The 22751-nt window shown below is 43.5% G+C and overlaps 2 protein-coding genes across 2 annotated transcripts; one reads left to right on the forward strand and one right to left on the reverse strand.

The window, feature by feature from the left end:
- Positions 1-1193: 1193 nt before the first annotated feature.
- LOC308384526 (uncharacterized protein) lies at positions 1194-8421 on the forward strand (the record flags this gene model as incomplete). The annotated part of the gene is made up of 23 exons (XM_080863048.1): positions 1194-1226; positions 1316-1380; positions 1463-1712; positions 1876-1970; positions 2036-2144; positions 2278-2403; positions 3118-3243; positions 3523-3627; positions 3721-3828; positions 3922-4139; positions 4252-4501; positions 5090-5189; positions 5313-5352; positions 5452-5509; positions 5616-5689; positions 5782-5866; positions 5955-6030; positions 6107-6174; positions 6252-6350; positions 6832-6936; positions 7011-7172; positions 7763-7823; positions 8116-8421. The coding sequence occupies 23 exons, from the start codon at positions 1194-1196 to the stop codon at positions 8301-8303; spliced, it is 2601 nt and encodes an 866-aa protein (XP_080719174.1). The 3' UTR covers positions 8304-8421.
- A 137-nt stretch (positions 8422-8558) lies between these two features.
- syt18b (synaptotagmin XVIIIb) lies at positions 8559-14479 on the reverse strand. Its single transcript, XM_080863056.1, has 5 exons — positions 12242-14479; positions 10738-11743; positions 10285-10361; positions 9340-9497; positions 8559-9244 (listed from the first exon to the last, which is right to left on the reverse strand). Exons 1-5 carry the CDS (start codon positions 12384-12386, stop codon positions 9092-9094), a joined length of 1539 nt encoding a protein of 512 aa, XP_080719182.1. The 5' UTR covers positions 12387-14479; the 3' UTR covers positions 8559-9091.
- Between the last annotated feature and the right edge of the window lie 8272 nt (positions 14480-22751).

Below are 22751 nucleotides of genomic sequence, written 5' to 3' on the forward strand. Positions count from 1 at the left end.
TTAAAAATGTGTAACTGAGAAAATGAAGGTCATAATTTTAAACAAACATGTACCGAGTACTTCTTTGTACAAAATACAGATGTCATGATGTCTGACTTCTCATGAGTCAGAAATGGTGTGATTAGTGTCTCAGCTGGTGTGATCCCATCTCAGCATGGGTTCTAGTACCTACTTGCAAATGGCAAACCACTAATTCAAATAGATTTGGTTAGTAGAATATTGAGTCATTAAATATTTGTTGCTGGTGGAAAATTTTTCATTAACAGAGCAGTGCTTCTGAATAATGGTCTGACTTGCTAACGCAGAGAAACAAATTTGGATTTTGCCACTTGTGTGCAATATTTCACACTGATTTATAGAACTGCCCAAAGATTATCCATCATGTTGCTCCCTGAAGTTTAAATACAGAAAGAAAGAAAAAAAACAATCATATCAAGCATTGTTTTCTCTTTTTGTGCTTAGAGCGATCACAGTCAATCATTTACTGTTACGCATAATTAATCAAGGACAAGCTGGTCGTTTGGGAGATGCTCCTGACAACTCGTGTCAACAAACAAGTAAGTCAGCAGGCAAAGTGAGCTCATGCAGAGGCTATCCCAGGAGTGTTATCCGTGACACACTCACCCAACAGAGTCCTGTGTGCAGAGGCTGTCATGGATACACGCGCTAAAGGGCTATATGCTGAAAAAGGTGTTATCAAAGCTGCGTGATACTCCATGAGATGAAATGAGCATCCTCAGTGCACAAGAGAGGGTTTCTTCATCAAGGTAAGAGAAAGTGTCATTTAGTGCACTGCAGAAGTCAGTTTAAATTTCACCATGCACATCTGTTCTTATCTCTCATGATACAGTTGATGACATGGTATACATGCATTTAGATATGGAGACTGGTGTGAAAAACACATGAAGAACAACGACCACTGAATTATCTAAATTTCATAAACACGCCGTAACAACCCCAAAGTGTTAAAACCAGATGATGATCATGAAGTAAGCAATTCAAATATCAAGACACATGATCTATGAATAGCCACAACACGTTGAGCTGTCATCTTTGTGTGAAAATCTGTCTTTGACACGTGGGCAGACGTGTGGAGTGTAACATCTCCCAAACAGAGAGGAGCATTAACTTGGATAGGAAGACGCTACAGGATGTTTAGGGGTTCAAGCCCATTTTCTTCTGCAGACCTGGATATGTGGGACACCAAATCTCGCTTTACAGGCCAGGCAAGATCAAGATATCATTTTATATTTCTGAACTTGAATAATCAGAAGGTAATTATTTAAAAGAAAATGCTTCCCGCTCCTCTTTTTAGACATCAGCATGGTGTGGTGTGGCATCTGTATCAGGATCAGGCTTTCTGTCCAAAGTCAGCACAAGGTTGGGGGAATATTATATAGAGACATGAGTTTTCAGTGAGGTTGGTATATGGCTAATTTATGTGTTTCTGAACATCGAGCAGTGCTGGTGGCTCCAGGCAAAATGACCCAGGTCTAAGGAGGTGGCAATCATTGTCCCATCTGGGGCCTGAGAGTCCCACACGATCATTAGGGGCTGAGTTAAGGGCTGCCCGGGATGGAAGTAGCTTCAGACAAACAGAAGTGGTGCACTGGCTGCAGGAGGCTCACGAGCGACTTGAGTCTCAACTGGACTGGCTGAAGACCAGAGACATGCTGAGCTACAACGCAACTATTGCACAGCTGCCTGGCAGGGCAAGTTGATTGAAATGTCTAAGACCAAATGCCTTATTTGTTTTGAGTGTGTTGATTTTTTCATTCTCTTTAGCTGTTTTGGATTGATTGCTACTCTGGATACGTATTTGGTTTGTCTTGCACACAGCATCCTCTCACCACGTAATAATGTGTCCCATAGCAGCTACCACAAATGATGAAGGGCCTCGAGGATGAGAAGAAGGCTGCTGTATCAGCTGAAAATGAAAAAAGCAGACAGTGCAGAGAACTCTGTGAAAAGTAAGTCCAGGAAAAAAATATTTAATAATTTAAGAAAAAATTCTCACATGATATTTGCTTACAAGGGTCTTAAATCTGGAGAAGGATTTGTTACATATGAGGTCTGCTCTGGACAGAGGAAGCATCGATCAATCAACCGAGAGAGCTCCGGGCTCGCTCAACAGAACATTACCAGTGAGTCAAGAAGGTCTTAACAGACAGATGTTGAAGTCATTGGATTATTATAAAAGATTCACGCTAAACAAGGTGTGACTCCTTGTTCACCTTTGCTAAATGACACTTTTTCTAAAAAATGGTTTTAATCCAGGAGAAGCAGAAAGTTGACACAGAGATGCTGGAGTTGAGAGAGGCTCTGAAAGAGGCTGAGACTAAGGCAAAGATACTAGAAGAAGAGCGTAACAAGGCACTCCAACAGCTTCAAGCGTCTATTGAGGTGAATTTAAAAATATTACAATTTAACACAATGCTACAATCAAATGTCATATATTGTATTGCTCCGTTTTGTTTCACCAAATGATATCTGACTGTGTGGAACTTTTGGGGTTTTTTCTTGGGGTTTGATTCCAAGGGATCCTTTGGGTCTTGTGGATTGTGGGGTCCATCCTCTGTTGGATGGGCTTGTTTCAGTGGGTACTGGGGAAGATTGGAAGCCAGGCAGGGTGTGGTTGGAGCAATGGGTTCAGGGTGTGGTATCAGGGGAGACTGACCAAAATTCTGCATCCCCTAATTGAGCAGGATGCCGGAACAGAGTGAGCTGTGCTGCACTGCAACAAGGTATCTGGAAAGCTGCACAATCAGAAAAAGTTCACTTGTCTGGCCACACTGTGTGCATTGGGCCCTTTTCTGTTACATCAAGTGAACATGGACTTGTTCTGACTTGTTTTTGTGGTGTGGCACTCACACTGTCCTGTCGGAGGAGTTCGCTGCTGATGGGGAGTGCTGTAAAGGAGGTTCTTTGTGTGCACCGTCATATTTAGATGAGTGTTTTGTGTGAAAATACCTTCCCTAAGAATCATCAGCGGTTGATGGTTTCGTGTTATCGCAGATAGTTTTGTATAAGTGACATGAAAGTGTGTTGTGTGTCATGCATCAGTGGTGTTGCTATTTTCATCTCTTCAGTGTGCGCTCTGTTTCTGTGCACACCCAGATGCAGAGGACGCTGTTGAGTCAAATAGAGGAGACGCACAAGAAGCTCAGCCACACTGCACAGGATCATTCTGAACTGCAGAAAGAGCTGAGCGAAGCCAACAACAAGATCAGCCAAGCATGCCTGGTCAGTTTGCCAGAATTCAGTATTTCATTGCACATCCACACTCATAAGCCTGATAAAGCTGACAATAAACAAAATTTGTTTTGACCAGTTAACATTGTATAGTTTGTGCTCCGGAGAAAAGAGATGTGATCCATTTTAAATGACAAATGTTTCATGATGTTAGCAAATTGTTTTTTTTTTTAACTTCCTTCAATGCGCAATCAAAGTCCCATAAGTCCAGTTTTTACAACACACATGATCAAAATTAATTTAAAACATTATCTTCCTAATTTTGCTCAGGAAAAAGCCATCTTATCAACTCAAGTGTTGAAGTTGGAGGACAATATAAAAGAAATAAAGTCCAAACTGACTGAGGCTCTGTGTGACAAAGATCACCTGATACAGGTATTGTTTTTAACTGTGATGTGAGTGTAATCCACAGCATAGATCAAAGCACTGTGATTTATAACTACATCTTGGTTTTCGGGTGCGTTACAGGAGAAGACAAATCTTCTCCACAGGGTTCAAGTCCTGGAGATGCAGACTCACAACAAACAGCAGCAGAAAGATGTTGTGGTGAAGGAAGACTCAAAGGCCCTCAGAGAGGTTGTAAAAGCTTTTGAGGAGCTATTCTTTCAATAAGTTTTAGTTGGGAGGAGGGTTCTTAATTGAAGAATTGCCTTCCTGTAATTGCACCAGGAAAATGAAAAAATAAGAGGAGAGCTTGAAATGATCAAGAAGAGGCTGGAGATATCACACCACGAGCTACAGGAGCTGACAGATGAGAAAATCATAAACACCAAACAGGTCACCGATCTGGAGGTGCAGTGCTCTCAGCTGATCAGAGAAAAAGAGGAACTGCAGAGTGAAATTAAAGGCAGACGAGAAGAAATGCAGGAAAAGTGCTGTGAGCACAGGTGAGATGGAGATCACACATATTATTTAATATGAGAAGATGCTTCTTTATTCGTTATTGACTATGCAGTGCAGTACAATTCTCTTTACATAAACGTCAAACTATTTCTTCAGGGAATCTGTGGAAGTCTTGGAACTAGAAAACCAGAAACTGAGGAATCAGTGTCTGCGTTTGGAGGGTGAGGTGTTTGAGAAGGAAAAGCGGGAGGAAGAGTATCGCAAACAAGATGTGGTAAAGGTCCAGACCATCGAGGAACTGAAGGCTGTGGCCTCACATTGGACAGAGAAATGGCAAAAAGTGGCTTTGACCCTGCAGTCTACACAAGAGGAGTTAGAGGAGTTAAAGAAGAACTCAAGAAATAAAGTAAGAACATCCTTTTACCATGCTCTTAAAGACATCAAGTATATCTCATATACTGCTTCTCCCAAATAATCATTTTCAGACACTACTACTGTACTAAAGTCTTTTCCCAGTGTATGAGACCTTGATATTTTCCATAGGCACTTGGATAAGTTCCTGGACCATGACTAACTTCCAGGCTAACATGTCATGTCTCACAATCACACATGTCTGGAATAAGTGCAAAGAAAGTTTTCCTCTTGGGCAGATGAATGTAAACACCGCCTTCTGATGTCAGAACACACTTAATTCTGTGCAGTGGAAGATCCAAGTGAAGTATAAGTAAACAAAATGATTTTGTTTACTTATACGTCACACTATTTTTGTGAAGGGAGATCATTTTTAATAAGTGCATTTATCCAAGTGTTTATAATAAAATACTGCTGAGGCTAAAAAAGGAATTGCCATGTATAACAAACATCAAACATTTTGATAATATTTTTCCAGTTAGAGAAAAAAGATCTAAATCCGAAGCAGCACAAAGAGGGCAGTGTGCCTCTGAATAGAAACCTGTAGCTGTAGATGATATAACTGAACACCTGTAACATTCAGGGAGGATGTGACTCGCTGCTCAGGGATGAGCTTGAAAAGCTGGAGCTGGAAAGGAGCAGGAGCCAGGCACGTCTTCATAGAGATAAGGACGAAGGTAAAGGTGAGCTCACTTCTGAATAATCTGTGTCAAGTGAAAATATTCCAGACAAGAATACAGATCAGGTATTTTGCAGTTATCCAGTATTAAATAATTCTCTGACACAAGGGGGCGTTGTATTTGCAGGTGAAGGGGGCCAGATTCCAGACAAAGGGACAGAGACATGGTAAGTAGATTTTGATGAGATTTTCATTTTCAAAACACAATGTCAGGAAAGTGCTTGAAATGAAATTTTGTGAGCTTCATCATAACTGTTTTTTTCCAGCTTATCAGAATCCTCTTTGTTATGGGACTCTGAGAGCCACCCAAACAAATTCCTTCAGGTAACAAAATATTCCTGCCTCACTTATGTGCATTTTTGACACCTTAATGGAAGGTGAGGGGAACTGTGACGAGAAGATGATGTTGTCTTTCGTAATTTACGTACAGGTCAGCATCCAAAGCAGTGAGGTTCAAAGGCTGAAGCAAAAACTTGCAGACAAAGAGAATGAACTGAGCGAAAAGTACGCTTTCTTACTTCTTAAACTTATGTGTGACGTATTGTTGTAGACTCTGAAAATGACTGTGTAACAGATGAGTATGTGCACTGTCTTAGAGAACATGCTTTAAAGACTCTAGAAAGGCTGAGAGAGATGGAAAAAAATGAGGCTAAAATCAAGATTTCTGCCCTGGAGCTCAAGGTAGTGTCACTACAACCTGATCATACTATAAATCAACACATTTAACCACTCATAACCCGAAGGGTATGTTCTTATCTCCTCCCCTTAGCTCATGAAAAAGCTTCCTGAAGATGGCCAAGATCAGGGAAGCATTCTAACAGACATCTTCATTCGTGACTCAGAGGGTATGAGCCGGCCTGCCAGGATTCAATGCACTGATTTACCTTGCTGAGTTCTGAAACGACTTCCTGATGTTTTCAGAGATTCCAGGGAAGGTGAACCAAATCCTCCCAAGCTCGAAGCTTCAAACCCAGAGGCAGTTTTATGAGGTCAAGTCCATAAATGGAATGTACTATAAGCCACCTGTCTTTGTAAATGTAACAAATGAGGCAAATCTTGCCCACAGGTTGAAGATGGGAAACCTTCTGTCCAAGGCCAAAGGGGCAAAACAGTCTGTCCGCTTAATGTAGACACAGAGCAGCAAAGGAGACTGGTTACTGAGCAGGTAGTGTATGATTCTGGTCCTGATCCAAGTTAGCACTATGGCTCCAGAGTGGCAATGTTAATCAGTCTACTTATTAACCTTTCACTGAAATACAATCTTATTTATATGAATTGGTAGGGGAGCCGTAGGATTTTGCAGAGAATTTCAGGATAAAGCCTGCAACAAGTTTGGACTTGTGGTTGTCGGTGAAACATCCCAATAAATTTTAAATCAGATGCTAATATGATTACTATATCAAGTACTTAATTTAATAAACAACAACAGTATTACCTGCAGCTTCAGCTACATAATGATGGCCAGCAGGTTAAAACATTAAACAAAGTTATACAAAGTTTGTACATTCTAACTAGTGTTAGCATGTTAGCATGTTGATAGCGCTAGTCCCAGCATTCAGGGAGTTGCTAGTGTGGCCAGTTTTGTTTTACACCTGCAGTAGGTTACAACAAGCCTGAGTAACTGCTATTTTCTATTACATCTGTAGTTAAAGAGTTTATTTAAAGAACGAGAGGGAAAGGAGGCCCAGCAGGGTGACAGCAATGGAGCCTCTTCACCTCAAGACTGGACACCCACAGTTAAACTTGTTAGGGTAAGAAGCCTCAGCCATATAAAGCTGAAAAACACAATGATCCTGGCCAAAAAGTGTTTGTGACTTTCTCTCAGGCTGCAGTGGACAGGAGAAACTGGCAACAAGCCTCGGGTTTGATGCCAGTGTTCGAGGAGGATGAAGAGGAGATTAACGGCTGTCCAGCAAAGGAGGAGGAGGAGGAGGGAGAGGCAGGAGAGGAGACCCATGATGAAAGCCTCCTTGATCAGAAACAGCAGGTTATTAAACTTAATGTTCAGCTGCAGAAAGCATTGCCAAGTTCAAAAATTTATAAAATCCAACTAAAAGAATAAAAAGAATATACAGTATATATATTGTAGGGATATATATCATCGGCAACTGATTCGACTTAATATCTTTAGTGGCATTATCGTGACACGCAGATTATACTGTGAAATTCTGAACCGCCCTCACTTTCATTACATATATACACGCATATGTGCAAAGAGCACTAATCCCAGCTTCTACTTTAATCAAAGAGCAGGGCTGTCGTTCTGACTGCATAGCTGCTTAAATGGTACGTGGAAAAAACATTTCTGCTATAATCTCAAATATGACTCCTTGTACTTGCTAAATAATCGGATATAAAGCAAAGGAGTTAACCATTCAGTAGAAACACAGTGAAGTCAACCATGAAAGGATAGGAATGAGTTACAGTGTTTTTCCATGTGAAGATCTTTGACCAACTTTTCTGAACATTTTTTAGAAAAAGGATTAAAATCATAAAATAGCGCATTAATATGGCCAATGCACACCTGCAAGAGGAAACATGAAGTCAGAGGTTTGAAACTGTTCCTCTCCTCATCAGATCTCAGCTATGACTGCAGAAATCAACAATCTGAAGGCAAAAAATGACAGTCTGCTGCAAGGTGAAGCTGTGCTAGGATCAGTGTAATGAGTAGTGTAGAAACGTGTCTGCATGGCTGTGTTGTGTTTCAAGTCTTAGGATGTACTCATCCCAAACAGGGACATGTCCACAAATGTCCATGAAGTTGTTTTGTTTTTTTAAACAGGCACAAAAATGGTCATTGGTGGAGAAGTCTCTAGTTTAAATGAATTCACCTTCTGATTCTATGTTTGAGTTCTTTCTGTATTTCTAGTCTGTTTGTTGGATTTGAAGTTTGGAAATTTAAATTTTCTCCGTCTTTTCTTTTTGTCAAGCCTTAAGGTCAAAGAGGTCAATCTGGGACCGTAGCCCCCCCAAAAAGCTCTCAGATAAGTCTTCTCAGTGTTCAGATGAATATGGCCCAGAGTGGAAGAGGACACTTCCCCTTTATCCTGATGGAATATTCCTGGCTGAGCTTGTACACATCTGTAGCCCTGATGAAGAGGAGGGAGAGGTTAAATGACGTATTTGTGAAGACTCCAACCAGCTTTATTCCTGATGCTTCACAGAAAATGATTGTTCCATTCAAATATTTTATTGTATCGTTGTTACAGAAAATCATTAAGCGGAACCATAACAACAATAATTTTAGCATTTTTAGCTGATAAAATCCGGCAGAAAGATTTTTAGTGACAAGGACCAAATACATCTGTATTGTAAAGACTATAGTGTTCAGTTAAAACGTTTTGGGTATAGAAACCAAATGGATACAAGACTGCACAATTAAAAGGTTTATTCTGGGCTTTGCTTTACAGAAACGTACACTAAAAGCAACTTTCTACATTTTGCATAGAAGAATGTAGTGACTGATATGCTGAAATAAGGCCATGTTGAAAGAACTGATTTCTCAGAGTTTCACTGAACACAGGCATTTCATATACCTAAACAACAATTCAGTCAGACAACTCCAGGATACAGAGTTTGGCTGCAAGCTCATCACTCCTTTCAAACATCTGTCAGAGCCGATGAGTTAATAACACCTCCTTAAATCCCCATTTTGACAGTGAGGTGGTGGAGGAACTGAAACAGCAGCAGTGCTGGGGGGCAGCTCCACTGGGATGCCATAGATGGAAATTTTTGAAGTCCAAGTAAGCTGCCAGATTAGGAGGGTGTGTATCATCTTGAGTGTAGACAGCACCTTGAGGTGAACTAGATCACAGGTTGACTCTATCCATACGCGCTTCATGTCTGACCGTTTTTGTTGCCCAAAGAGCTCAACAGTAAATCCGCTCCATTGGTCATCAAACAGCCTTATTCTATTGCGGTTTCAGGTTGAATAGTGTGCCATCGTGCCTGCTCCACATGCTGGCTGCACATGTCTCTCCAATGAGCACGTCCTGCATCTGCAACCTCTGCTCCAACGAAGACTCGGCCAACAACTCTGGCTTCTGAAAGGACTGCATTCTGCCACATTAGACAAGAGAGGGGATGCTGAATTGTGCTGCATTTATTATAACGGAAAAATAAAACTATTGCCGTGGTATATGATGATTAATGACCTGGTTTATTACAAATTCAAGCATGAGGGGCAGCTGACTGATGTCTCCTGGAGGCAGGTCAAACAGGAAAGAAGTGTTCCACACAGTACAGGACCCTGCTTTAGTCTCTCTGCTGCTCATCAAAACTCCCTCGTGGTGCAGATTGATCACCTGGTAGTCTATATGCATATACACAAACACAATGTGTCTAACTTTCGTTAAGTACTAGCAGATTTTTAGACGATTTAGATCTTAAATAAAGCATAGAGTGAAAGTGTTCAAAAAGAGTGAAATACATTTTTTAAATTTAGATGTTTAGCTGGAATTTACACTGCACTTGCACCACATTTAACTTTGCATATACAGTATATAAGGGTTATTCACTATACTGCCTCTTATTATTCACGAACAAGTACTTTCAGGTTCTGAGATAAAATAAATAGATTATCTGAGTCATGCTTATGTGACATATTGTGCAGGAAACTGATATCATGAAATCACTTGGATCTATATACAGGATGAGTTTGCATGCAATAGAAAAATAAAAAAATAATGCCTTGACAGACTAATGCATACAAAGATTAGACCTGACAGATCAGAGCACCAGTGGAGATTGGAATGTTTCCTGAGGATTGTGAATAGCGAAGGATTAAACCACAATGTCATTAAAAAAGGGATGATCTCCTGATGCATTCTGGTCCTGTAAGACATCATTTAATCCCTTAAACATTAAAAGCAAACATAGGGAATTACTTTACCTCTGCCCCTGAAAGAAAAAAGTTAGTTCTACCCATATATACCCATATATATATATATATATATATATATATATATATATATATATATATGTATATATATCCACCATATAAATATATATATAATACATCTGTCTATTATGCCCTTATAGCATTCTGAAATCACATACGCATTTTGTCGAGTTTAAGTGACACCAAACTCTGGTTTTACCTGCTGCCACTGATGTAGAAACAAGGCTGTCTAGATTATCAGCTCTGAGGACCGTGACTTTAACAGAGTGCGACAGTCTGATAATGAAGCAAAATGAAGATCTGTGGAGGACAGCTAAGCCCCTTACACATCAGTGCATCCTGAGAGGTCAGACTCTGCAATCAAAGGGCAAAAGTTCAAAGAGCAAAGAGGGCATTCCTAATTGGCAGGAATTGCAACTTGAACATTTAGCTCTGTCATACACAGCAATGAATAAATAAAACTACAGAAAAAAATCTGGAAATTTGTTTACATTTTCTTCCATCTTGTTATTGTTCCAGGATTTAAGTTCAGAGGTCTACAATTTGTACCCGAAAGGTTCCTAATCAATCATTCAAGTTGCTTTTACCTCCAAGTACGGACATTTAAACCACTCACAGGTGTATAACCTTCGCTACCTTTTTTATTTTCTACTTGCTTCGATTGAGTTCTTTTGTTAAGTGAAGTGGCGTCTGTGGTGTCCAGTCTCTTCCTGCACACTCGGCTTCCAGTTCACCCAGAGAACTGCGTCTGGGGCTCGCTGGTTCTCGTGCATTCACAGCTACCTTCAGTACACACCTTTGGAGCTCCTCCACAGAGCTCACCTTAAAAATTAGCACCAGGCTGTGGGCTTCAGAGCTGGAGCTGCTCTGCACAGCGGCTTTCATAGGAAAGGGGCAGAGAGGTGGTAGGCTGCCCTGCACAGACACATCTTCCAGCCTGTGAGGCGTCCCACTGAGGCTGAGGACAGTGACTGTCAGGGTTTGCTGCCCTGGAGAGAAGGCCATAGTGAAGTGGAGGCAGGGTTTTGGTGATATTGGATGTTGGCAGCTTGCACTGGAGCCATAGCTTAGTGGGGCCAATGGGATAGGTTTTTCTTTTGTAGAAGGAGAGCCAGCACTGGGTCTGGTGAGTCTAGTGTGCTCATTATAAGATATGTCTTCCCCAGTTACAGTGCAGCGTCGCTGCAGGGCCTTGCGTGTTTTGGCCAGTAGTCCCAGTTTGGGAAAGGAAGGCAGCGAGCTATGACTCTGGTCTAATGGTTTATAAAGGGGTGATGAAAGCAGAGGTGTGCTGAGGCGGCGCAGGGAAAAATAAGACTTTGGAGGCTCCTTTTGTTCACAGGAAGTTTGATTTGAAAATGCCAGAGAGCCAAATTCACCCTCTGAAGTAGCAGCGCTGCTAAAAGTGGACGGGTACTCCAGCACTTCTTCATCCAGCTCAGCAAACTGCTGCTTGGATGCTGATGCTGTTGCTCCTGCTGAGGGAGAAGGTGAGGTCTGAGCAAAGGACACAGGTTCAGCAGGAGCTGGTGCTGATGTCGCAGGAGCTTTGTCTTTCACTCGAGAAACTTTACTTTTCCACAAGCACAGAAGGCATCCCAGGACCAAACACAGACAAAAGGTGATCAGCCCAACCAGAAGAAGAATCTGGAGATGAACTGTAGAAGCAACAAGGGATAATAAGGTCAGGTGGCAGAAGTAATTCATCTCAGTCAACTCTGGGATTACATAATGCAGTTAATGTAGTATTTTGGGCCATGTGCTGGAAGATATTAGCATATTACTAAATGACTGGTTCAAATTTTGTCAGAGCTTTCTTAAAATATACACATAAAAACTGAACAATATATTAATAAATATGCCATTCCTAATATGATTGGGTAGCCAAGTTTACAGCCCTTAATTTGTGGAGATATGCATCACTAAAGTAGGTTTCTAAATGAGTAAAAATGATGTAATTATCAAAGAGATTTAGCAACACAAAATGTACCAAAAACACAAACACTGGAAAGAAACATTTGATGTTATTCTAGCTTTGCTTTATCTATGAAAACAACAGAATCACATCCGTTATGGACCAGGGAGCTCTTTCATCAGCATGTATATGGTAATAGCATGTGGCGATGTGGTTATTGTTTTGGACTCGGATACCGTACCTTCTAACTGTTTGGTGAACAGGACCTGAACCAGAAGCCAGAAGAACAGAATGACCATGATGCCCTCGATCATGCCCTTGCAGCAGAAAAGCAGCACAGACTGCCACAGAGGCTGACCGGGGTACTCCTCATCATGATAAGGCATGGTGCCAGCAGTAGAGCCTACTAAGAAATCCACAAGCAGAAGCCCAAATGTCCAAGTAAAGAAGATCGTTTGCTCGACTGATGAAAACACATTTAGATTTTTAGTCCAAAACAAAGCCAAACAACGTTATTTTAGACTATCAAGTAAAGGAAAAAAAGGCACAAAAACATTTGCACTTGCCTTCATAAAAACATTACTGTAAATTTAAAAAAATTAATAACTGGTTTAATTTAAAGTTTCTTCTCTCCACCTGTAGATCTATTTCTCGGTTGAGAGTCAGAAAATCATCCTTCTGTCCAAACTCTCTGCATACCGTATATTCCAGCCTGCATCCCTGGATAGTGATAACCTCATTTGCAAAGTGACTTACACACTATTATTCCTGCCTGGTGGGCGGGGACCGTGGGCGGAGAGAGCCGTCATAATACCTCCGCAGCATCTTTCCTCTTCAGTGTTCCAGATGTAAATCCAGCATTTTCACTATAGCATAACTATCCTAACCAGTAAATCCTGTAACCCTCCCCCCAACACACACACACACACCACCACCACCACGCTCCTTTGACCCATGAATTTGTTTTTTTTAATTATTTTTTATTTATTACTGTCATGATAGGTCTGCTACAGAGTTAAGCAAGTAAAGCTCACTCTGTAGGTTCTTTTCCATATTCACAACGTGATGTGTAGATTTTTACACATCACAGTAAGCTTAGAAGTTTTTTTTCTTTGTGTCTCTATGACAGAAGCCAAACTGCAGGGACTGAAAAAAGTAATTAAATTTACACTTACATTTGTTTTTTCCCCCTCTTGCTACACAGTTCGGGTTCCAAGTTAAAGACATCAGAAACAGCTTGGCATACTGACAGATGTGCATCTTTGCTTGTTCACAACACCCCTGAACATGGATTAGTGTATGTGTGTCATGTGTAGGCGAGGAAATACTACCCCCATCTGGCCAATCGAGAACTTATTCTTGAATTTTTGGATCCAACTTTCCAGTGATGGAAAGGAGCTGCTGTTCAGCTATTTTAATTAAATAAAGGCAGCTGTATCGCACAATTATAATGAGCCAGTTGAGATATCCAGAGTAAAAGTACAAAACTGGCCCCTGTGCACGGCACGCCATCGCCGATTCTAACATACAAGGGTCTTTTTTCAGATCAGCTGGCGATGTTAAATGTTGTTTGGCTTTCTGATGATGGCATGGATGTTTCCAGTGGACTCATTACCTGATCGATATGCACATGTGAGAGGAGGAATCCCTAATTGGCTGAATCTTATTCAGTGTGTATATCTGTGCAAATGTGCATGAACACTGCTCCTTTGTAGCTGACAAAGGTCACACAGACTGAAACTGAATAACAAATTATGGTAAGTGGGACAGTGTGCAGTGGTTACATTATATATCTTTTCAACATAATTTGTAAACTGATTATATGCCAGCCATCTGCAGGCTGCCCCTCCCTGAGCCTGGTTCTACTTGAGGTTTCTTCTTAGTGTAACCGGTTTCTGCTTCATCCCGCTGCAACAGTTCGGCCCAAACAGACTCCTCGACTCTGCGTTGTGTTGTGTTTTTAAAAAGACAAGGAGTCTCTGATCGATCGTTGCCACTTTATTTCCTGAATGGAAACAACGGTGTTGTATCAGTGCAAATGGCTCGCCACACACCACTCCGCACAGCACACTCTCGTATGGCTACGGCAGACTGGCAGCGATTACTGCAGCCATATTAAAATTTTTAGTATACAATAAAATAACAGCAACAACAAGTGATGTACCTGAATGGAAACAACGGTGTTGTATCAGTGCAAATGGCTCGCCACACACCACTCCGCACAGCACACTACGGCAGAGCATCCATTAGCATTCCGCTTTAGCATACAGTTTCACACATTAATAAACAAATGAAAAGTACATAAAACTGGTGTTGGACATGTGTCCACTAAGCACTTATTACACTCGGTGCTCATCAGCTAATCAAACATGTTTTATGTGTCTGTACTACTTGGCTATATCGTGGGCGGAACAATACAACTCACCTCTCGTATGGCTACGGCAGACTGGCAGCGATTACTGCAGCCAGCCTCACCTAACCAGCCACACCGAGAGGGGGTGCGCTGTTTCCCCATTGCACTGATATTTGTGGCAAGTGGAATAATACCATATAAACACTGTTACATTCCCCCCTGCTGAATTCCACTTGCACACTCAAATAAACAAACACCACAAAAAAAAAAAAAAAAAAAAAAAAAAAAATCAGGTACACCACAGTCACCATAACACAAACAGAGGACAAAAACCCAATAATCCTCAAAAAAAAGAACAAGATAAAAAAAAATCCAATAGCTAATCCATAGCTATCAACATGTGATAAATCTGTTCAGTAATACCAGGTCGTAAAGTCACAAAGAAAATTCAGTCAGAGGACTATCCCCAAAGGAAGTAGAAGAAGAAGTTGGCCAGACCCCTTCCAAAAAAAAAGAACAAAATATGCCAGTTACATATTTCATCACATCACAACTGTACGCCACTCTGACACAGAAAAATCAACGACAAATGATCAGTTTCAATTCTAAAGATCAAAGTCCCACTTCCACAACAATAGAATCAACTCACAGTTATCAACAATATTTACACTTTAACAGGTCTCTGATGCATCATTTCAATCAACCTGGAAACAGGCTTAAGTAACCGTCCCACTCTCGATCTAGCACGGGTCCCCACCACCCTGCTAACATCAATCGGGTCTGCGTTGGGCAGAACAACTGTGGTTAAGACATGACCCTCAGTAGCAGCTTCATTGTCCTGGTCACCGTCAGTAATGGCTGCCAACTCCAAAACAGAGGAGGCTGCAACTGGGGCCACAGACATAAGCAGGTCAGAATGTTGAACACCAAAGGTGGCATCCACCTGCTCCTCAGTGTCAACAGGGGGAACACTGGTACAGGCAAGCTCTTGATCCACCATGCGGCCTTCTGGTTGAGTAACCCCTGTCATCAGCGAGCCGCTGGACACTGCAGACGGTAAGTCAGACACCCAAGCTCTCGTCCTGTATTCAGCCGTGCCCACTGATGAGTTGCAGACAGCTTCTCCGTCGCATCCAATCATCAGCGAGCCAGACTCAGAAAGCTCATCTCCATCATCCTGAACTGAAGCACCACTGAGAGGGAGGAAGTTCACTGGCATTATCAGGTTGCGATGCACAACTTTCACTTGCCCTGTGGAATCATCCATCAGCTTAAAGGCGTGACTCTCTTCATTTTTGTCAAAAACTGTATAGACAACACTCTCCCAGCGATCAGCAAGTTTTCTTTTGCCACGTCCCTTTTTGTTGGCCAAAAGGACGCGATCACCAATCTCTACTGGGGCTCCCCGCACTTTCCGGTTGTAGAGGTCCGTGTGACGCTTCAAATTTTTGCGTGCCACCTCCTGCGCCAAATCCATGGCTTCTTTGAGGTCCCTCCTCAATGTCTGGACATATCGATCATAGTTCATGATGTCTTGGTGCTCAATAACAGAGCCAAAGATCACATCGATCGGCAGTCTTGGCACTCTGCCAAACATCAGCAGAAATGGCGCATAGCCAGTTGTCTCATGGACTGTGCAGTTATAGGCGAATGTGAGAGCTTTCAGTGCCTCAGGCCACCTTTGCTTGGCTCTTGGGGGTAATGCACGAATCATGTTGCCCAAGGTACGGTTCATCCTCTCGCAGGAGCCGTTTCCCATCGGATGGTATGGGGTCGTGTGAGACTTCTGGACACCTGCCACATTCAATAGCTCGGCAATGAGCACACTCTCAAAATTAGCTCCTTGATCCGAGTGAAGGCGTTTCGGAAAGCCGTAGATGCAGAAGTAGTTATGCCAGAGTTGGTGTGCCACCGCCTTGGCAGACTGATTGGGGCATAGGAAGGCCTGAGCCATCTTAGTAAAGTGGTCTGTGACCACAAGCACATCCACGGATTTGTTCGCTGAATCCTCCGCAGACCAAAAATCTATGCAGACCAGTTCAAGGGGCTCTGATGTTCTGATATTCTCCAAAGGTGCTCTCGCCTCTGGCTCAGGCGACTTGCTAACAACACACCTTCTGCAGCACCGTACATACTCTGACACATGCTTGGCCATACCAGGCCAGTAGAATCTATGCCTGGCCAGATAAAGTGTTCTTTGTTGTCCCTGGTGACCGGCTTCATCATGGACGCCTTTCAGTACAGCGAGCCGCAAGGTTGGCGGAACAACATACAGATGAGTCTTTGTCTTTGAGACGGGATTCTTGGAGACTCGATACAGCACACCATCCCTCACAGTTAACTTGTCCCAAGCCCTTAGAAATCTCTTCGTATCAACCGGTTCACTTGCCCGCTCCCTCCTCGAGGGTCTCCGTCCCCTTTCCACATAGGAGATCACTCTGCACAGCACATCATCACGCCGCTGGTGTCCCACTAGGTCATCATGCGAGAAGGGTTCAGAGTCAGACTGGTTTGGCGTAAGTACAGTCTGAGAGCATTGGGGCAGAAGGAGAGCATGTGGCCACACCCTGAACTCATGTTCACTATGGGCCTGGAAGACAGCTCCCACCTCAGAAGATGTCAGCATTCCTGTCTGTGCAACAGCCGTGCACTGCGAAACAACAGGCTGGTCATTGCTTGAGGCCTTATCAGCTGAGTGAACAGTCCATCTGAAGGCCTCCTGAACCCCACCAGTGGCAACTGCCTCTGCCTCTGCCAGAAGTTCATTATATGGAACCCTTATCAACCGGTGGGAGGCCCTGGGGTGCACGAAGGGCTCCCTGCTCAGCGCGTCAGCCACCACATTTTTAGGACCAGGAATGTACTTTATGTCAAACTGAAAAGGCGCTAGCTTTGCGATCCACCTCTGCTCACATGCATCCAGTCTTGGCTTAGAAAGTATGTAGGTGAGAGGGTTATTATCCGTCCATACGGTAAACTGATGACCCCTCAACCAGTGATGGAACTTGTCGCACACCGCCCACTTCAATGCAAAGAACTCCAGCCTATGCGCTGGGTACTTGGACTGTGCATGATTGAGTGTCTTACTGGCAAAGGCGATCGGTCTTGATGTAGAAGCTCCAGAAGGAACTTGCGACAACACGGCACCAAGGCCACTGCTGGAGGCATCAACAGAGAGCAAAAAGGGCTCCTCAAAATTAGGATGGGCCAGGAGCACTCGATCCAACAAGGCCTGCTTCAGCTCATTGAAAGCTGCCCTGCATTCATCCGTCCAGTCCTCCTCACACAGCTTTTTACGCACCAGCCGGTGCTTTCGCCGTGAACCACGAGGGCCTTTATCCCCAGATGTCAGCCGAAACAGAGGTTTTGCGATGGATGAGCAGTTCTCAATAAATTGTTGGTAGAACATTACCATCCCCAAAAATGAGCGGACCTTCTGTTGGGATGGGACACTCAAACCCGCTTCCATAAGGTCTGCCTCTGCAAGGGATGTAATGGATGCTATTTTGTCAGGGTCTGACTGTATCCCATCAGCATTTACAATGTGCCCCAGGAATTTCACAGACTGTCTCAGGAAATGGCACTTCTTTGGAGCCAACTTAAGGTTGTGAACCTGGAGTCTCTGGAACACCATATGCAAACGCTCCAGTGCCAATTCTTCTGTCGGGGCAAAAACCAGAACATCGTCAAGATAACACAGCACACTGAGGAAGTTCTGATCCCCAAAAATGCCTAGCATCATCCTCATGAAGGTGGCCGGACTATTGCACAGTCCTTGTGGCATACGATTATATTCGTACAACCCAAATGGAGACGTAAATGCCGTGTACTTACGGTCCTCTTCATGCACCTCCACATTATAATAACCCGAAGTCAAGTCCATTGTGGAGAACAATCCGTTCCCTCCCAAAGCAGCCAGTGCGTCAGCCGGATGTGGGAGTGGGTGAGCATCTTTGACAGTTCTAGCATTAAGCCAGCGAAAGTCGTTACAGATTCTCAACTCACCGGACTTCTTCCAAACTAACACCAGGGGTGATGCAAACTCACTGCAAGACTTCCGAATTATTTCCCGTTCCTCCATGTCATTCAGAGCCTGTCTTAGTTTTTCATAATGAGTCGGTGGCACACGTCGGCATGGCAACCGGAATGGCTTGTCGTCCACAACTCGAATTCGATGTAGGCAGCCGTTAGCCTTGCCACAATCCAGCTTGTCTCTCGAGAAGATAGACTCAAACTGGGCTATAAGGCCAACCAGTTTTTCTTTGCCAGCCGGCGAAACTGCACATGAATCAATGTCGATATCAGACAGCCCCAGATTTTGCAGCACTGCATGTAAGGGGCTACAACCACTTGTCACCTCCTGTGAGGGTGAATCATCTGGCAGAGTGGAAACATCAGTGACTAGACTCTGCTCATCATGGCACCAAGCTGAGCCAGTAGACTGTTGCATGTTCTGTTGCAAGTAGGAGCCAGTGGGGCTGAAGTTCTCCACTGCTGCACAGGGGGACACGTCAGCCAACTTCATGTTCCGTTTCAGTGTTATCGGCTTGTCAAAGGGGTTCAGCACTTTCACAGGGAGCCACCCATCACTGTTTAGATGCGCTACAGTTCTCCCAACCATAACTGACCTCGGTCCAGACCTTGACCCGGTGGGCTCTACAACGACAGCACTGCCCACTGCCCCGTTATCCATTAGCTCCAGCCTGCCCCAAACAAGGTGTTCTGTCAAGGGCTCTAATGTTACAGCTCTCTTTAGCTTGACAGTTCCGATCTTATCACCAACATGCCCTGGGGCCACCACTCCTGACATTGAACTCAGCAGATTTTTATTAATCTGTTCCCCCGCACTCAGGGTCTTGCTGCATTCCTCTCCTAAATGTCCCTCTTCCCTCAGGCGATTACTCAGATACCTCATTAGGTTGCTGCCCAAAATGAGGTCCTCACTCTGCCCTGCAATCACCAACATTGGCACAACAACTTTACAGCCATATATCTCCACCGTAATGTCACACACACCTGATGGAACAGTCCTCGAACCACCACAGCCAATCAGGACGACATCCGTGGGTTGCAAGGTGGGGGTCTGCAGCACTGCATGATGTAATAGTTGGGGCATCATATTGGTGCTGAGGGTGCAGGCCATAGAGCCACTGTCAAGCATGGCTTTAACAGACACTTTGCCACCCAGGGTCACATTTTCATAGAACAGCTCATCATGCTGTTTTAGTCTGTGTGTGTTCTGAAGAACGGGTCTCCGGCCAAGCTGGCGCTCCTCACAAACAGTGTGTAATACAGATTCTAAATCATCAAAATCATCCTCTTTGGGGGCGATTTCAGGCCTAACACTTGCCCCCTCCACATGTAGGCCATCTAGTTTCCCAGCTGCTGGGTGGCTGAGTCAGGCCCCCTCACTCTGACAGACACGGCCCTGGGGCATTGAGCCCGTGTGTGGTCGCCAGCATGGCAGATGAAACATAGCTGATGGGCTCTACAGTGGTGATACGTAGAGTGTTCAGTGTCACCACAAATCACGCAAGGCACAATTTTGTGTGTTTGGTTACGGGGGACCCTTACATCATCCTTAGCAGGCAGCTTTGCTTGTCGAGGCTGTCCCTCCAGGACTTTCTCCAACAGGGCTATCACATGATCAAGACGATCAGTAGGTGGTTTTGCATGAAGGCCAGGAAGTGATGCTGAGGGAGAGGTTGGTGATGGTGTAATACACTTACTGTTGCCTGTCGCCTGCTGCACATTAGGACTCACCTCCTGTTGCTGAAAACTCAAGGCACTGACTGCACTAAACTGAGGGGTGCACTTCCGGTCTTTGCCATGCTCCAGCAATTTCTCGTGCACATCAGCAACCGTCCACTGCTGCAGGGGCTTGCACTTGAAAATAAGAGACAGTTCTGAGTCTGGACAGTAGCGGATAAACATAGCAGTCAGCTCTTTTGTCAGATATGCAAAGGACTTATTTTGTCTCTTCAGACAGTCTTCAGTCACCTCCATGGCTCTGTTCAACCTGAGCCAGTAATCAAACGGTGTTTCACCTGAGTTGGGTAGTGTTGCATAAAAATCAGCTAAAGGCATGCTTGAACAGGCAGTGTCACTGAAGTGCTGCTTTAAGATCTCAAAAATGGGCTCTGGGCCCCTCTCAAGACACACAGATGGCTTACTACGTATGCCCACCTTGACTATTTCTCGTGCCCTCCCCAGCAGTTTACTCAGCACATCATCAGCTTGTTCAGCAACTGGTACCCCTCTTCTCTTAAAAAAAGTCATCATCATTTCCTCCCATTCCTGAACACTGCATGAATCACAGCCATCCCCTCTAAAACACACAGGTTCTTTAACATCAGACTTTACAATCACATTCAATAGTGAGGGTTCAGATAACACATTATTGGCAGACCCAACAACACTGTTTCCCACTCCAGAGCCCAACCGAGATTCAAGACAAGAGGCAATGCTTTCCCCAATAGAAAACCCAATTTGCGTTGCAATCTCTGCATAAAGGTCCTCTTTTGTGGGACTGGTTTCTGATCCAGCATTTTGTAGATTATCACAGTTCCCATCAATAGGGTTTTCATTTAACTCAGCAAGGACAGGCTTAGGTGTGGAGGAAACTGGGGCTGTCAGCAACCTTGATCTGCCTCTGCCAAATGAATGCAGAGGGGTAAAACCAACTGCCCCCCTTCCCCTGCCAAAACTGGGAAAATCTGCCATGGCTCAATGTGTCCCTCCCTTTTTTTTTCTATTTAACTCTCCAAAAAAAGAAACACAGAGAGCCCCGCCCCGATGTCTCTAAAGAACGCAGAAAATGGCGGGACTAAGAAAAGCCAGTCTCCCGCGACTTTTCCACCTTCCAGGAAGTAGACGGCCCCCGTTGCGGTCGCAGGATTGCAGGAGCTGGGGTCACGGCACCAGTGTAACCGGTTTCTGCTTCATCCCGCTGCAACAGTTCGGCCCAAACAGACTCCTCGACTCTGCGTTGTGTTGTGTTTTTAAAAAGACAAGGAGTCTCTGATCGATCGTTGCCACTTTATTTCCTGAATGGAAACAACGGTGTTGTATCAGTGCAAATGGCTCGCCACACACCACTCCGCACAGCACACTACGGCAGAGCATCCATTAGCATTCCGCTTTAGCATAGTTTCACACATTAATAAACAAATGAAAAGTACATAAAACTGGTGTTGGACATGTGTCCACTAAGCACTTATTACACTCGGTGCTCATCAGCTAATCAAACATGTTTTATGTGTCTGTACTACTTGGCTATATCGTGGGCAGAACAATACAACTCACCTCTCGTATGGCTACGGCAGACTGGCAGCGATTACTGCAGCCAGCCTCACCTAACCAGCCACACCGAGAGGGGGGGCGCTGTTTCCCCATTGCACTGATATTTGTGGCAAGTGGAATAATACCATATAAACACTGTTACATTAGTAAAAGAGAATTTTTCTTTCCAACCACCACAAAGTGCTTGTTCATTCAATTCTATTTATATCGTGCAAAATTACAACAACAGCTGTCTCAAGGCGCTTTTGATTTTACAGTAAAGACCTTATAACAGAGGGTCATAGAGCTCCCATATAAGGGTCCCAACCTAACTTGAGAGGAACATTGGCCTTCAAGGGGAGGGGAGCTGACAACCTGGATAAGAAAAATAAGGATTACTGTATTTTGAATCATGTAAAGCTATAGAATAATAACAATAACAATAAGTCTACATATGTGTTCCCACTAAACAATAACAACTCACCGTTTAGGTGTGTACAATGAGCAATATTAAGTTTTATTTATATTATTAATATTAAGTTGATATAGTGAAGCTGTTAGCAGACAGATTGTTTGCACGTCCAACAATTACAAAGCAACATTATTTTTAGTTTGTGTTTCTGTTTTTGGCTTCCATCGAGGATACGTCGCACTCTTAAGCTGGTAATTGCTCCACTGTTCTCATCGGCTACTCACATCTGCCTGCTGTGTGCTGGTGAGCAGGTAGTGTGCTGCAGATTTTAAGAGCTTTTAGAGAGACGGATTAGCTGTCTGTTGTGCAAAAAAAAACCCAAACAAAAACAAACTATATGAGAGTAATGAGAACTAAAATAAGTGGGGTCTGTAAGCTACAAGATGAGCTGAAACTCAGTGAAAAGTCAGTTTTTTCTTTTAAAACTTGAAATGCATTGTGATCAACATTTATTTTCAAACAATTACAAAACTACATGCTATCTGCAATCAGAGACTAGCCTCTGTGTCAAAAGTCTGAAGACATATTCGAAGTGCAAAGAAAGAAAACGGTATTTTTACAGCACACAAGATTCATTTTATTCCTCATCCCTACATTTACAGGAAACATGTTAATCCAACAAAGCTGAAAGCCAACCTTTTTAAA

The sequence above is a fragment of the Rhamphochromis sp. 'chilingali' genome (genome assembly GCF_963969265.1).
Source record: "Rhamphochromis sp. 'chilingali' genome assembly, chromosome: 2".
NCBI lineage: Eukaryota > Metazoa > Chordata > Actinopteri > Cichliformes > Cichlidae > Rhamphochromis > Rhamphochromis sp. 'chilingali'.

What these genes read in the sequence shown, in the direction of transcription:
- syt18b (XM_080863056.1), bottom strand. Translation starts at nt 12,386, where the DNA reads ATGCCTTATCATGATGAGGAGTACCCCGGTCAGCCTCTGTGGCAGTCT. An exon ending in GTTCACCAAACAGTTAGAAG is followed by an intron (nt 11,744 to 12,241) that starts GTACGGTATCCG and finishes TTGCTTCTACAG; the next exon opens with TTCATCTCCAGATTCTTCTT. An exon ending in TTCTACATCAGTGGCAGCAG is followed by an intron (nt 9,498 to 10,284) that starts GTAAAACCAGAG and finishes ATATGCATATAG; the next exon opens with ACTACCAGGTGATCAATCTG.